This window comes from Opisthocomus hoazin, chromosome 12 (assembly GCF_030867145.1).
Source record: "Opisthocomus hoazin isolate bOpiHoa1 chromosome 12, bOpiHoa1.hap1, whole genome shotgun sequence".
Taxonomy (NCBI): domain Eukaryota; kingdom Metazoa; phylum Chordata; class Aves; order Opisthocomiformes; family Opisthocomidae; genus Opisthocomus; species Opisthocomus hoazin.
In genome coordinates this window covers 22,869,043-22,881,269 of record NC_134425.1, presented here as the reverse complement: position 1 = coordinate 22,881,269, position 12,227 = coordinate 22,869,043, and the positions used below count along the sequence as shown (strand labels likewise).

Below are 12,227 nucleotides of genomic sequence, written 5' to 3'. Positions count from 1 at the left end.
GTTTGCTGGACCCCAGTGCTTAAAGAACAATGCAGGGATGTCAATGGCAGATAAGAGAGCCGGGAACAAGAGGATGTGCTGCTATCTCTCCTTCCCCTTCTCATCCAGATAAACTGAGCACAGATTAGATGGAAAGGAAGTGTTAGAGGGACTGGAGGGGAAAACCAACATGATAACCACAAAGAATTGCGAGTGTCTGAGCAGGTGAAGTGAAGTTAGGTCATGCTGGTCCAAAAGGCTGACTCTGTCCTGTTTTGTCCAGGATTCCCAACCTGGCTGACCTAGGGCAGGAAATAACACTGGAAGATGAGGAAAGTTGTATGTACATGTCCCAGTTGAAACAGCCTTTGAAAAACAGCTTCCAGTGGAGCTTTGCGCATTGCTAGGCAATGTCCAGCCTCTGAAAGTGTGAAAGTAATGCTTTGGGAATATGTGACAGCTAGACCACATGTTTTGTTTTGGTTTTTTTTAATGAGGAGTGTGGAAGAATGGAGAAATCTACATTAAACATTTCTACAGGGAGGAAGAAAGATCTCTGAAAAGGAAATGTCACTGCTGGAAGGTTGAGCCGCTGAATCTGTGCCTGGTTAGGTGCAAGCTGTGTTATTAGGAAATCCAGTCGGTGTGCGCAGTGTTAGTTTGTGTCGTGATCACGCTGATCTCCTGACGCCTCTTGTCATCCCCAGTGTGGCTGTGTGCCGGTTCTCCAACACTGGTGATGAGTGGTACGTGCTGGTGGGAGTTGCCAAGGACCTGATTCTGAACCCACGCTCGGTTGCTGGGGGATTTGTCTACACGTACAAGCTGGTGAATAGTGGTGAGAAGCTGGAGTTTCTGCACAAGGTGAGAGGGATGACTGGGCCCTTTGCAGGCAGAGTGTTGGAGTAGCTGTTACTTCGCTGCAGTATCCAGTGAATCCTGGGCAAGATCGTCAGCTGATGTTACACACTGGAAGCAGCCTCAGAGAAAATAAACTGCATCCTCCAAAATCATTTGGGACATCTTTTGCAGAGCTGAGAACTGAACACAGATCTCCCACGACATCTGTGTCCCAGTCCTTTGCCTTAGCTATAGTCTTACCCATCAAATCAGTAAATGGGAAAGGAGCGGGGGTTTTGATGGCCTCGTTAGGGAGGGGAGAGAAACAGGTCAGTTTCCTTTTGGGAATATGAGCTCAGAGAGCTGCTCTGAGCACTTGTTTACAAAGTCAGTTCATACTTGGGTCACTTGAGCCCTGGTGCTAAGGCGCTCTGTCCTTGGCTGGCCACGTGAAGCTGATGTGAACTGTCATCTTTCCTCTGGTGCTGTTTGGTTGCATGCAGAAGTGATTGGTCACCTAGTGACCAGCTTGCTCGGTGGGTCTCTGGGGATTTAGCGGGGGCTTTAGCAGAACTCTGTGAAAACAAAATTCTGTTCTCCTTCCCACATGCTTCCAGCATGGCCGAGATTTGAGCAGATGAGCTCGTGGAAAGGAATGTTGTGGCTTATTCACTTCCTACGGTCCTGATGCGATGAGTGGGTTCTGTCCTGGACCAGGGCCTTTTCTGGTGCCACTGAACACCCACTTGGAAGTTGACAGAGCTGATGATGCGAAATAACTTCTCTTAGCCAGTGCAACCAAGCTGGGAGTGCTGTAACTGGAAGCTCTCTACGTGTTCCCCTTCTCTGCTGTGGCTGATCCTTTTGGATTGTTTAGTGGTGGGAGATTTTTCGGCCCTGTCTTGAGTTCCTGGAGTTGTGGGCGCACTGTAGTTGCTCAGATTTAACAGTTTCTTCAGTGGCAGCTTCAGACCATCTGTGCCAGATAGGTGAATTAGATTCATGCCTTTGTTTTTAAAAACAGACAATCTGGATGGATTTAGGCAAAGTATAAAGTCTTTCTGTCAGGTAGAAATCAAAACTAAGAACTGAGGCAGCAAGATCCTTGGTGTCTTTGGCTGCCTGCCGGGTGTGGGGTTCTTGCAGCAGTCCTACGCTTCAGTTAAGGTACACTGCCAGCGGTCTGTGGTCTCTGTAGTACCCAGAGCTCTGTTAGCACCACGTGTGGTGTGTGCTGCTGTCAAAAGGCCTACGGAGGACTGACCTTTTGCCCCTTCCGTAGAAAAAGATCGTGATTAACCTTTTACGTTGAAAGCCTTGCCACAGGCCAATGAGCTTCAGCCAAGTCATTAGCTGAATCCTTTCTGAAGCTCAGTGTAAGGCAGGCTCTGTGAACAGGGGTCCCACAGTCTTTCTGTTTGCTCTCTAGACCCCTGTGGAGGAGGTTCCTGCAGCCATTGCTCCGTTCCAAGGTAGAGTCTTAATTGGAGTTGGAAAGCTCTTGCGTGTGTATGACCTGGGCAAGAAGAAACTGCTTCGGAAGTGCGAGAATAAGGTACTGGCTTTTGTTCTAGACCAGAGCTGTGAATTTGGAGCGAGTGATGCTTTGCAGCAGGAGTGAAACAAGGGTTTAGCTGCTACTCCAGCCTGAGTGTGTCTGTGCTCTTGGAGCTCAGAGCTGTGCCTGTGCCTTGCTGGTGTGTGCAGGGCGCATGCATCCGCAGCAGCGCTGGCAGCTCCGGCTGGACTGGGCTGTTGTGATGCCCCTCTGCACCCCGAGCACCCGTCGCTTTCCCTTCGCTATGCAGATGGGCCTCTTGCAGGTTCTGTTTTGTACCAGCTCAACACAGGCTGTTAATGGGTGCGTGCAGGAGTTTCACAAGCCTGTACAGACCATGCCTTTGGCTGTCTGCTGTAAAAGTGAGAGGTCTTAGCCAGATGTGAAATGACAACCGCTGGAAACGTGTCCTTAGGTTAGGTGATCAGCAGGCTGAGGGCAGAAGCTGGAGGTGCATATGAGCACCTCTTCAGATCCCCAGAATCTTGAAAAGGGGATTTTCTCCTTGAAGTAGACGGTCCTTATTGGTGAACATCTCTGGTGCTTTAGGGAAAAGAAATTGCAGAGCGTGCCTTCCTAACTCTTAATTGCCTGCTCCTCCCTCTTTCCTGCAAACTGCAGGACCTGCGCCAGTTCCTCATTACTGCGCAAAGGAACTCCAGCAGGCTCACAGGCAGACTGGGAACTTGTGGGGGAACATTGTTTTGTGTGTTGGGCATTTTGGGAGTTCTTTCCTAAAACATGACTTGCATGAAAACTTGAAGCTTTCCTTCTTGGGTCTTTCATGACCACGGTTGTGAGGGGACACCAAAGCAATGCCTGTTTGCAGGACTGTCCCTGGCATCTTGGTTTGTGGGCTCACCAGCAGTGCTTCTTCTCAGGAGGTTGCTCATATTCAGCAGGCGGAGAGTGACGCGTGGTGGATGTTAGATGGCAAGGCCCAGTATTGACAGTGTGTTTAGACTGGGGCTGTAGCGTGCCAGAAATGAGAGGTAGTTTTGGAGGGAGTGATGGGAAATTGGGAGTGAGCCATAGTTCACGGGGGGGAAATAGTGTTGGAGTTGAAGCAAGGTAGAGTGAACGGGTCATGCTTCCCTGTTGGAGCACTCGGGTTTTGTCCTTTCTCTCTCAAAAGCACATTGCCAACTACATCTGTGGGATCCAAACCATTGGGCACAGAGTGATTGTTTCAGACGTTCAGGAGAGTTTCATCTGGGTGCGCTACAAAAGGAATGAGAACCAGCTCATCATCTTTGCTGACGACACTTACCCGCGATGGGTCACTACAGCAACTCTCCTGGATTATGACACCGTGGCTGGAGCGGACAAGTTTGGCAACATCTGCGTGGTGAGTGTGCCTTGGAGAAGCTGGGTTTTTTTGAACACAAGGTATTTTTCCTTAAAACATCCGTGATTTGTCTTAAAAGAATAAGAATCTGTGCTTAGCTGGAGACAACGCCCTGTTCCATTCACTTGTTTTTACCGGGTGACTGGCTGTCGTCATAGCAGACGGCTGCAGTTTATCAGTTTGTAAATTAAAGCAAACAAGTTGCATCAGCAGGTCAAAAAACGTATTTCTGAAGCCTTCAATAACTTGTGTTAAAATTTCCATGAATAGGCCTTGAAACGAAGCTTGTGGCTGTGAAAGAGCCCATGAGAACTCGCCGTCAGGGTTATCACTCTTACTTGCCCTGGCTAAACCTCGTTGCTGGCATTTAGCTTTCTCTGTCACTTCCTTGTGAAAGCTGGCTTTGTCAGGGCTGACACTTCCCCACTTGGCTGGGTTTCAGCAGGGGAGGAGGAAAGAATAGATGGTCTTTCTGCCAGTGCTTTGATCTCTTTCTGGAGTGTGCTCGGGTGCTTTGGAGTGCAGAGTTCAGCCAGTGTCAGACGCTGTGCCTGTAGGACTTGGCTAACGCAAGCGAATCGATCCTCTTAGGTTTTCCTGCCCCACATCCATCAGACTCTTTCCTTAGTGGGAACCACCTTCACACCAGTTTGACCATACCTCGCAGGGTGACCTGCAGGTGCCAGGCCGGGCAGAGGTCCTGCCTGTGTTTGCATGATGCGCAAGTCATTCTCATAGAGTCCACAGAAGAGGCCTTTCCAAGGCCGCAGCTGGTTGACTCTTTCATCCTCTTTCAATGCAGGTGCGATTGCCTCCCAACACCAATGATGAGGTAGATGAGGATCCCACAGGCAACAAAGCTCTCTGGGACCGGGGGCTTCTTAATGGAGCATCGCAGAAGGTAACGCTTGCTGGGAGGCACGTGGTTGTTATGGGAAAAGAATGCACGGCTTCGCTGTGAAGTCCTCTGCGGTGTTGTCCAGGAGGTGTGCTGGCAGTTCTGCTCCCACACATCTACCGTGCTGTGGGTGATCGGTTTTCACTGTCACTGGGAGCCAAATTCAGTTTCTGAAATCACCACCGGTGCCTGCTCGGTGATGTTCGATTGAAGCAGCACGCTCATTTTCTTTCCCTGCGTTCCCTCATTGCTCACATCCGTTTGTCCAGCTCAGGAGGGTGATTCAGCGGCGTGCTGAGTTTTGCCATCTGGTCGCAGGTGGAAGGCACTTCCTCTTTAGAAAGGCGTTTCAGAACTAGCAGGTGGCCACATATATTCTGCTCCCCTCTCTCAAGCGCTCTGATGCTTTTATATAAGCTAAAGAAAAAACACGCTTCTGCGGTTGACTTTCAGGCTGAAGTGATTATGAATTACCATGTGGGAGAGACGGTGCTTTCCTTACAGAAGACCACGCTGATCCCGGGAGGCTCCGAATCTCTTGTCTATACCACCTTGTCGGGGGGGATAGGAATCTTGGTCCCTTTTACGTCCCATGAGGTAAGCAGACCCCATCGCTAATGCTGCAGAGGTGCTGCTTTTCTGTGTGCTCATCCCTTGCCAGGGTATGAATGTGCTGCATCCCTTGAGGGTAGCTCTGGGGCACTGCGGTGCGTGAAAACCTGGGCTGCAGGAAAGCCTGTGCCTGTGAGACAGGCTCCGATGCAGAGGGGAAGAGAAGGAGCTCGCTAACTCCTCCTTCTGTGTTGGTTCTGGGAATTGCTGAGAGCTTGGCTGATTGCACTGCCGTTCCACGGCTGTTGGTGCTCCAGGGGAGCAGCTGTTGGTTGACTTGGTGTCTGCGAGGAGGCTTCCTTTGGCATGCTTTGTGTAGCCTCTCAACCCTATTGATGGGGCACTGTGCTCCAAGTCCTGAAGAGAGTGTTCTCCTCTGTTTGCTGTGGCCTCTGGAGCAGCAGGTGCCAGGCCACTCGCTCTTTGGGCTGCACCTCTGTGCTGCACATCTGCTGGGTGCTGCGGTGCCGGGGAGGCCGACCCTGGCCGAGGTGGCACGGCTGGCTGCCTAGCTCTGCTGTGGGTGCTCCCAGGGTGGAAGTGGTGAGGGGCTGGCCCTGACCCTGGCTGCGGTCTGCAGAACTGGGTCATGGCAGGGCTTCAGCTGGCGCAGGGGCATTGTCCTGCCTTGCCGGTGGCACTGTTGGGTCGCAAACCGTTCTCTTACCGGTTCTTAATCTCTCCAGGATCATGACTTCTTCCAGCACGTGGAAATGCACTTGAGGTCTGAGCACCCTCCTCTCTGTGGACGAGACCATCTCAGTTTCCGCTCCTACTACTTCCCGGTGAAGGTGGGTCTGAGTATTTACGATCAACAGCTCGCGGGGATGCGGCGACTTGCTCTGGGGCACAGAACTGCTGTGAGGCCTGGCAGAAGAAAGTCACGGTTGCTGTTAAGTGGGGAAGACTGGGGCAATGGAAACCATAGCTGGTGTCGTCACTGCGGCGGGAGCTGAAGCCCGCTCTGGAGTAGCACTCCGTAAGGAGAGCACTTAATAACCGTGCCTGTTTTGGTTTCTTAAATCCTGGTAATGAGCCTGCTGAGGGTTGGTCTTGAGACCAAAGCCCAGCGGTGCTGCTGCTGCGCTTCTCTGTTGGCCTCAGCATCTCCTCTGGCTGTTGGGAGAAGCGGCAGCGTTGCGGAGCTGCTGGTGTGGCCGGGTCGGACTGGGTGTTGCCTGAGGGAGATAGTTTTTCCACTGCCCTTGAAAAGGAAAATCTCCTAAGAAACGGCTGTTCCTGCCTATTTCTGCTTTTGAGGAACTGTATTTGAAGCCGTCGACTGCTAAATGCTGTGACCGGAAGGGTCCAGGCCACTGGACCAGAGTCACTACGTGGTAACTACTACCAGAGTAACGTATGTAGTATCGGTCGGAAAACTGTCCCGGCAGCTGAACTGTCCCAGCACAGAGGGTGTTGCTGCTCTTGGTGAGCTCGGGGCTGACCTGCAGCACGCACGATCTCAAAGCTTCCTCGCGTCTGACTGAAGATGCCTGTCGGTGTGCTGGGACCCGTGTCGGATCCGTCTGCCCTCCCCTGGTGCGATTCCTCAGCCATGCCCAGGCTCTCTGGGTTTCTCCTTGGTTAATCAAGCTGGCCAGTAATTAATTTGATGCTAATTGCCGCTATTCAGCGGATGAGGTCACCGAACGTGGTCTTGTTTCCAGCGCAGGATTAAGATGCTGCTGGGAACAAACTGTTTGTTGCCGTTTTTCCCGGTTTAGGCAGGGTTCAGTGCCTCTGTGCTGTGTCGGTTCAGTGCTCTCCTCCTTGCCCCTCCAGAATGTGATCGACGGGGACCTGTGTGAGCAGTTCAACTCCATGGAGCCGAACAAACAGAAGAACGTGGCTGAGGAGCTGGACCGGACCCCGCCCGAGGTGTCCAAGAAGCTGGAAGACATCCGCACGCGCTACGCCTTCTGAGTGGCAGCTGGCTGGAGCGGAGCCGCTCTTCCAGGCGCAGCTGGGAGGAGGAACGTGTGCTTTCTTTCCCTTTTTCGATATTGGTTTGCTCCTCTCGGTTTGATGTTTCAGGGTAATGTGACTCCAGTAAATACAGTGTCAGATATTAGGTCTCCCAGCACAGCCCGCTGCTTACGTGAAGGCTCCTGACCTTCTGGCCTCCAGCCGGAGCGATTCCCTCCTGGGAAGTGCCCAGGGAAGGGTGCAGACCGACCCTCGGCCCCATCTCCTTGGCCCCCCTCGAGGATGGGGGAGCCCGAAGATGCCTTGTGCTGCCCTTGCGGAAGGCCCAGTAGGGCAGATCCACCTGAGCTTTTGTAGGATCAAGTGGGTTTGGCGATTTCCCAGCTTTTTGGTAAAGGAAACAGCCGTGGCGTGACTGGGGCTTACTGGGCTCCTCCTGATAGCCGGTGGTGGGAAGCTCTGGGCTGCCACCAGCCCTGGGAAGCCTGGGCTGTGGCCAGGGCACGGCTGCCGTGCTCGAGTGTTTCCTTCAGAATTGCGAGGGGTTTTTGGACTCACCGTTCGACTGTTTTCCCTGTAAATAGAGTTTTGTACAATGTTGACTCTCTTGGGGGTGGGGCAGAGCGAGGCCTGAGTCCGGGGCTTGATTTGTTTCATAAGAACTTTTGGCAAGAGCGGCATCTCCAAGCTGTGACCGCGAGCAGCACATGAAGAATAAAAGCTTGTGTTTTTTTTTTAACTAGCCGGGCTCTGGGGCTCCTCTCCTTGGCGGAGCTGGGTGCGTGAGGGGTGGAGGAGGAGCGCGGGGCCACGCACACCCTGCTGCTGCCCTGGCCTTTGCCCTGGGGCTCGGTGCTGCCCGAGTGCGTTGGCAGGGCTTGGAGCAGGGCTGGACCCCTGGGCTCTGCCGGGGCTCCCGGGCTCGGCGCGGCGCTGCACCCCGCACAGCCAACAGCCCTGGGCCTCGGGCCTGGCGGTGAAACAGCACCAGTCTGGGCTTAGGGTTTTCCCAAACTGCTTCCCAGCACAAGGTTTGCCTTCCTTGGCCCGACCTCTGCGAGTGACCTGTCCCCGGTGGGCGGCAGAGCCCAGGAGGGGCAGGGGGCTGCTCCGAGGGGGGTTTCTTTCTCCCCGGGCTCCTGCCGCCCCGTGGGAGCGAAGCCGGAGCCGGGGGCTGCTGGCCTTCCAGCTTCCCTGCATCTCCCGCTGTCTCTTCCTCGCCCGCTGCCTACGCGGGCAGGGACCGCCGTTAAATGGCTTCCCCCGGCGCGGGCAGAGTCCCCGCGGCCCCGAGGTGCGGGGCTGGGCCGGCTCCTTCCCCCGCTGCCCGCGGAGGGGGGGTCCGGGGGGGCAGCGCCCGGCCCGGGGCCGCTTGGCCGGCGAGCGGCGGCTGTGCCGGTGCCAGGGGAATCCCAGCGCTCCCCGCACGCAGGCGCGCTCCTTCCCACGCCTTTCCCCGGGGCTCTGCGGGGGGGGGGGGGGGTGACACACCGCGTCCCGTCCCGTCCCCCGGCAGCCCCGGAGCCTCCCGCCGAGGCAGCCGAGCCCGGGGAGGGGAGGGGGAACGGCGGGGCGGGGCGGGGCGGTCGCTCGGTGCCCGCTCCTCGGACCGGCCCCCGGCAGCCGCCCCGCCCGCTCGGCGCGTCCCCGGGAAGAGCGGGCACGGCCCCCGCCGCCGCGCGCGGGGAGAGACGCGGCGCGCGCCAGGTGGGTCCGCGGGGCCGCGCGCGGGGGGGGGGGGTGGGGGGGGTCCGTGCTGGGTCGGGGGGGGCTCACGGCGAGCTGCCGCTGAGGCCGGGCAAACTCATCGCCGGGATAACGGGCGGCGGGGCGTGGAAACCCCCGCGGGGCGGCGCCGGGGGAAGCCCCGGTGGCCCTGCCCCGAGTGGGGCACGCGCGGGGCCGCCCCCGGGGGGCTGCTCTCTGCCCCCCCCCCCCAGATCCCTGCGTGGAGTGCGGTGGGGGGTGGTCCGCACACCGGGATGGGACCCGCCGCCGCCCCGCAGCCGGCCGGAGAGGAGGAACCGGCAGGGCCGACCGGGGAGGGGGACTGACACCCCCCCCCCCGCCCCAATCCGTGGCAGCGGGGAACCTCCTGCGGCTCGCGGGGAGCAGCCCAGCGCCGGGGGCCTGCGCCCGTCCCTCGCCCCCCGCCACCCACCCAGCTCCGGCCATGTAGGCCCAGCCCGGGGGTCAGCATGCAGCGGGGCTACGCGGCCGTCCTCTGTGAGTACAGCGTGGGGACCCCCCCTGGGGTGGGGGTGGGGGGATGTCACCCCGGTGGGGGGGACGCTGACGTCGCTCGGCTCTCGGCCGCGCAGGTGTCCTGGCCGTGCTGGGGCTGGAGGCTGCGGCGCCCGGCGAGTGCGAGCTCACCCGCCTGCTCCAGGACAAGCTGCGGTACGAGATGCGGCTGCAGTACATGGTAACCCCCGGGGCTGGGGGGGCGGGGAGGGGACACAGCGCTGCGGGGCCCAGGGGTGCTCCAGGGAGGGGGGGGGTGCTTTACCGGTTCGTCTCTGGGGGCTGAGTGCGTCCAAGGGCTTTCCCACCGGCTGCCCGCGTCAGGCCGAGGCCAACAGGGATGCAGGGATGTCCCCGTCACTTTGCTGCTGAGGCCAGCAGGGATGTCCCCAGCACTTTGCTGCCCAAGACCAGCAGGGATGTCCCCATCACTTTGCCACCAAGGCCAGCAGGGATGTCCCCATCACTTCACCTCTGAGGTTGGCAGGGATGTCCCAAGCACTTTGCCACCAAGGCCAGCAGGGATGTCCCCATCACTTTGCCGCTGAGGATGGCAGGGATGTCCCTGTCACTTCACCTGCGAGGTCGGCAGGGATGTCCCCATCACTTGGCCACCGAGGTTTGCAGGGATGTCCCCGTCACTTCACTGCCGACGTCGGCAGGGACGTCCCCCTCACTTTGCCACCAGCCCCTGCCCTCCTCTCCGCCTTTCCAGAAGCACTACTTCCCCATCGACTACACGGTCCGCGTCCAGTACGAGGAGGTGCTGAGGCCGTCCAACATCACCCGCCTGGTAAGGACAGCGGCAGGGGACGGCCCCGCGGTGGGGACGCTGCAGTGAGGCGCGGGGCTCACCCGGGCCGCCCTCTCGCCCGCAGCGCAACGGGACGGTGTCGGAGGTGGCCCTGCGGTACCTCTGGTTCCACGTCAGCTCGCAGGCCGTGCTGCGCATCCGCGAGGTGCTGCTGGAGAAGCACCCGTCCTGGAGGTACACCCAGGAGCTGTGCCAGCTCTTCGACGCCCTGGGCAAGGAGTACAGCAAGTACCGGCAGGTGGGGAGACCCCGGGGCCCCCCCGGACCCCAGACCACCCTGGGTGTGGGTCCGGCAGGAGGGCTGGCATGGGCAGGGTGCGGGGGGCAGGGAGGGTCACTGGTTTGGTGGCGGTCACAGGCCCTGGCGCTGTGGCAGTGAGTCACCCTGGCGTGGGGGCACTCAGTGCCCCTGGTTTAGTGGCAATGAGGGTCCTTGTTGTGGTGGCAGTGAGGGTCCTTGGCCCGGGGCAATGGGGGCTGCGAGGTGCCCCTGAACCCCGGGGCAGCTGCGTCTGGGTGGTGGGTGGGGGTGGTCTGTCCCAGTTGGGTGTCCGGGGTGAAGCCAAAGTGTGGCTGGGGTGCCCTGTGCCGTGGGACAGGTCCTGCAGCCCCTGCAGGCAGAGGGTGAGGTTTGCTGGGCCTTCTGGTGCGAGTGTTAACTCTGAAGCCTAATGACAACCCCCTTGCAGGAGGTGATGGCTGGATCCCCAGCATCAGAGCTGTGTGTCGGGGTCCCCTCTCGGGTGGAGGGGTTTCCCATCCACCAGTAGCTGTCCCTGTCACTGGGATGCACTGGTATTGGGACCGTGGGGCAGGCCCGTGGTTTTATGCATATCTGGCATTGGTGGTTCAGTGGTAGAATTCTCGCCTGCCACGCGGGAGGCCCGGGTTCGATTCCCGGCCAATGCAGCAGACCCACTTTTTTTTTGGCACCCCTGGGTGCCATTCCGGTGCCCTGTCCCCCTGTCCACCCACCTTTTGCACCCCTGGGTGCCATCCCGGTGCTCTGTCCCCCTGTCCCTGCAGACGGACGTGGAGGCAGTGGTGGCCGACCTGGTGAAGCTGCTCCACAGCGCGGGCGCCGAGAGCCGGAGGAAGGCCGTGCGCCCCAAGGCACTGCTGGACAACTGCCTCAAGGTCATGCGGATGCTCTACGGGGCACCCTGTGAGTGGGGATCGGGGGGCACTTGGGGAGTGGAGAAGCCCTGTGGGGGGGTCCCATCCCACGCGGTGACGCCTGTCCCCTCTGCCCAGGTCGGTGGGAGTCCACCTAACGTCGCAGAAGACCCCTCGCTCGACGCCTTCTCCTTGCTCTGGAGCCTGGAATGCTGCCTCTGCTCTGCCCCCCCAGCAGAGCCTCTTGGGGGGGTGGTCCCCAAGGAAGGTGCAAAGAGGGGCCAAATGCCACCCCCCCCCACCCCCCCGCCCCCCCCCGGTGGTGGGGGTCCCTCCGGGCCCGTGGGACTGTGCGTGGCCACGGGGCTGGCTGCATCCGAAATGCTGGGCACCTTCTGCAGGGGTGCAGGACTGGGGGGGCTCGGCCGCAGCCCCCCGTGGGCAGGCAGCTGCGGGGGGACACAGACACACGACCCACGCTGCCCTGCCCTGCCCGCCGCGGGGACGGGCCCGTCGCCCCCCTTGTGTTTTTACTCCTCAGCTTTCATTAAATACCAGTTAATTCTGCAGCATCACAGCTCAGCTTCCAGTCGGGTCCCGGGAGCCCCCCAGCCTTACCCGAAAATAAAGGACCAGCAGAGCGAACCCCAGCTGCCTCCGCTGCCTCCTCGTTTGGGGTGTCGGCCCCCTCCCTCGCCTTTGCGGGGGGAGATCAGCGCCCCGAGACAGGGACCCCCGCCCACCCAGCCGCCTCCCGCCGCCCCGGCCGCTTCCCCGGCAAGAAAACATCTGGATTTGTTTGTTGTGCTTGGCGGCGCGATGCGGGCAGCGTGCCAGAGGGGCTGGGGGCTGCCCGGCTGCCTCCCCCCTTCCCCGCTTAGTTAATTACCTT

The 12,227-nt window shown here is 58.9% G+C and overlaps 2 protein-coding genes and 1 non-coding gene across 4 annotated transcripts in view; all 3 read left to right on the top strand.

The window, feature by feature from the left end:
* Nucleotides 1-7,903, top strand: part of SF3B3 (splicing factor 3b subunit 3) — a 30,273-nt gene extending 22,370 nt beyond the window's left edge. Inside the window, exons 20-26 of the mRNA XM_075433564.1 lie at nt 687-843; nt 2,249-2,374; nt 3,513-3,725; nt 4,528-4,626; nt 5,077-5,220; nt 5,922-6,026; nt 7,018-7,903. Of these exons, the coding sequence (XP_075289679.1) occupies nt 687-843; nt 2,249-2,374; nt 3,513-3,725; nt 4,528-4,626; nt 5,077-5,220; nt 5,922-6,026; nt 7,018-7,158 (985 nt within the window). The 3' untranslated portion in view covers nt 7,159-7,903. The remainder of the gene's footprint in view (nt 1-686; nt 844-2,248; nt 2,375-3,512; nt 3,726-4,527; nt 4,627-5,076; nt 5,221-5,921; nt 6,027-7,017) is intronic.
* An 880-nt stretch (nt 7,904-8,783) lies between these two features.
* IL34 (interleukin 34) lies at nt 8,784-11,985 on the top strand. Of its 2 annotated transcripts, XM_075434117.1 has the most exons (7): nt 8,784-8,868; nt 9,246-9,387; nt 9,483-9,586; nt 10,121-10,198; nt 10,284-10,457; nt 11,246-11,384; nt 11,474-11,985. In XM_075434117.1, exons 2-7 carry the CDS (start codon nt 9,360-9,362, stop codon nt 11,491-11,493), a joined length of 543 nt encoding a protein of 180 aa, XP_075290232.1. In that variant the 5' UTR covers nt 8,784-8,868; nt 9,246-9,359; the 3' UTR covers nt 11,494-11,985. The 2 variants fall into 2 exon arrangements, with proteins under 2 accessions (XP_075290232.1, XP_075290230.1); XM_075434115.1 differs by lacking the exon at nt 8,784-8,868 and having other exon boundaries at nt 8,971-9,387; nt 10,094-10,198.
* On the top strand, nt 11,058-11,128 carry TRNAG-GCC (transfer RNA glycine (anticodon GCC)). The gene has a single exon. It is a non-coding gene; the product is annotated as a tRNA-Gly (tRNA).
* Nucleotides 11,986-12,227: the final 242 nt, after the last annotated feature.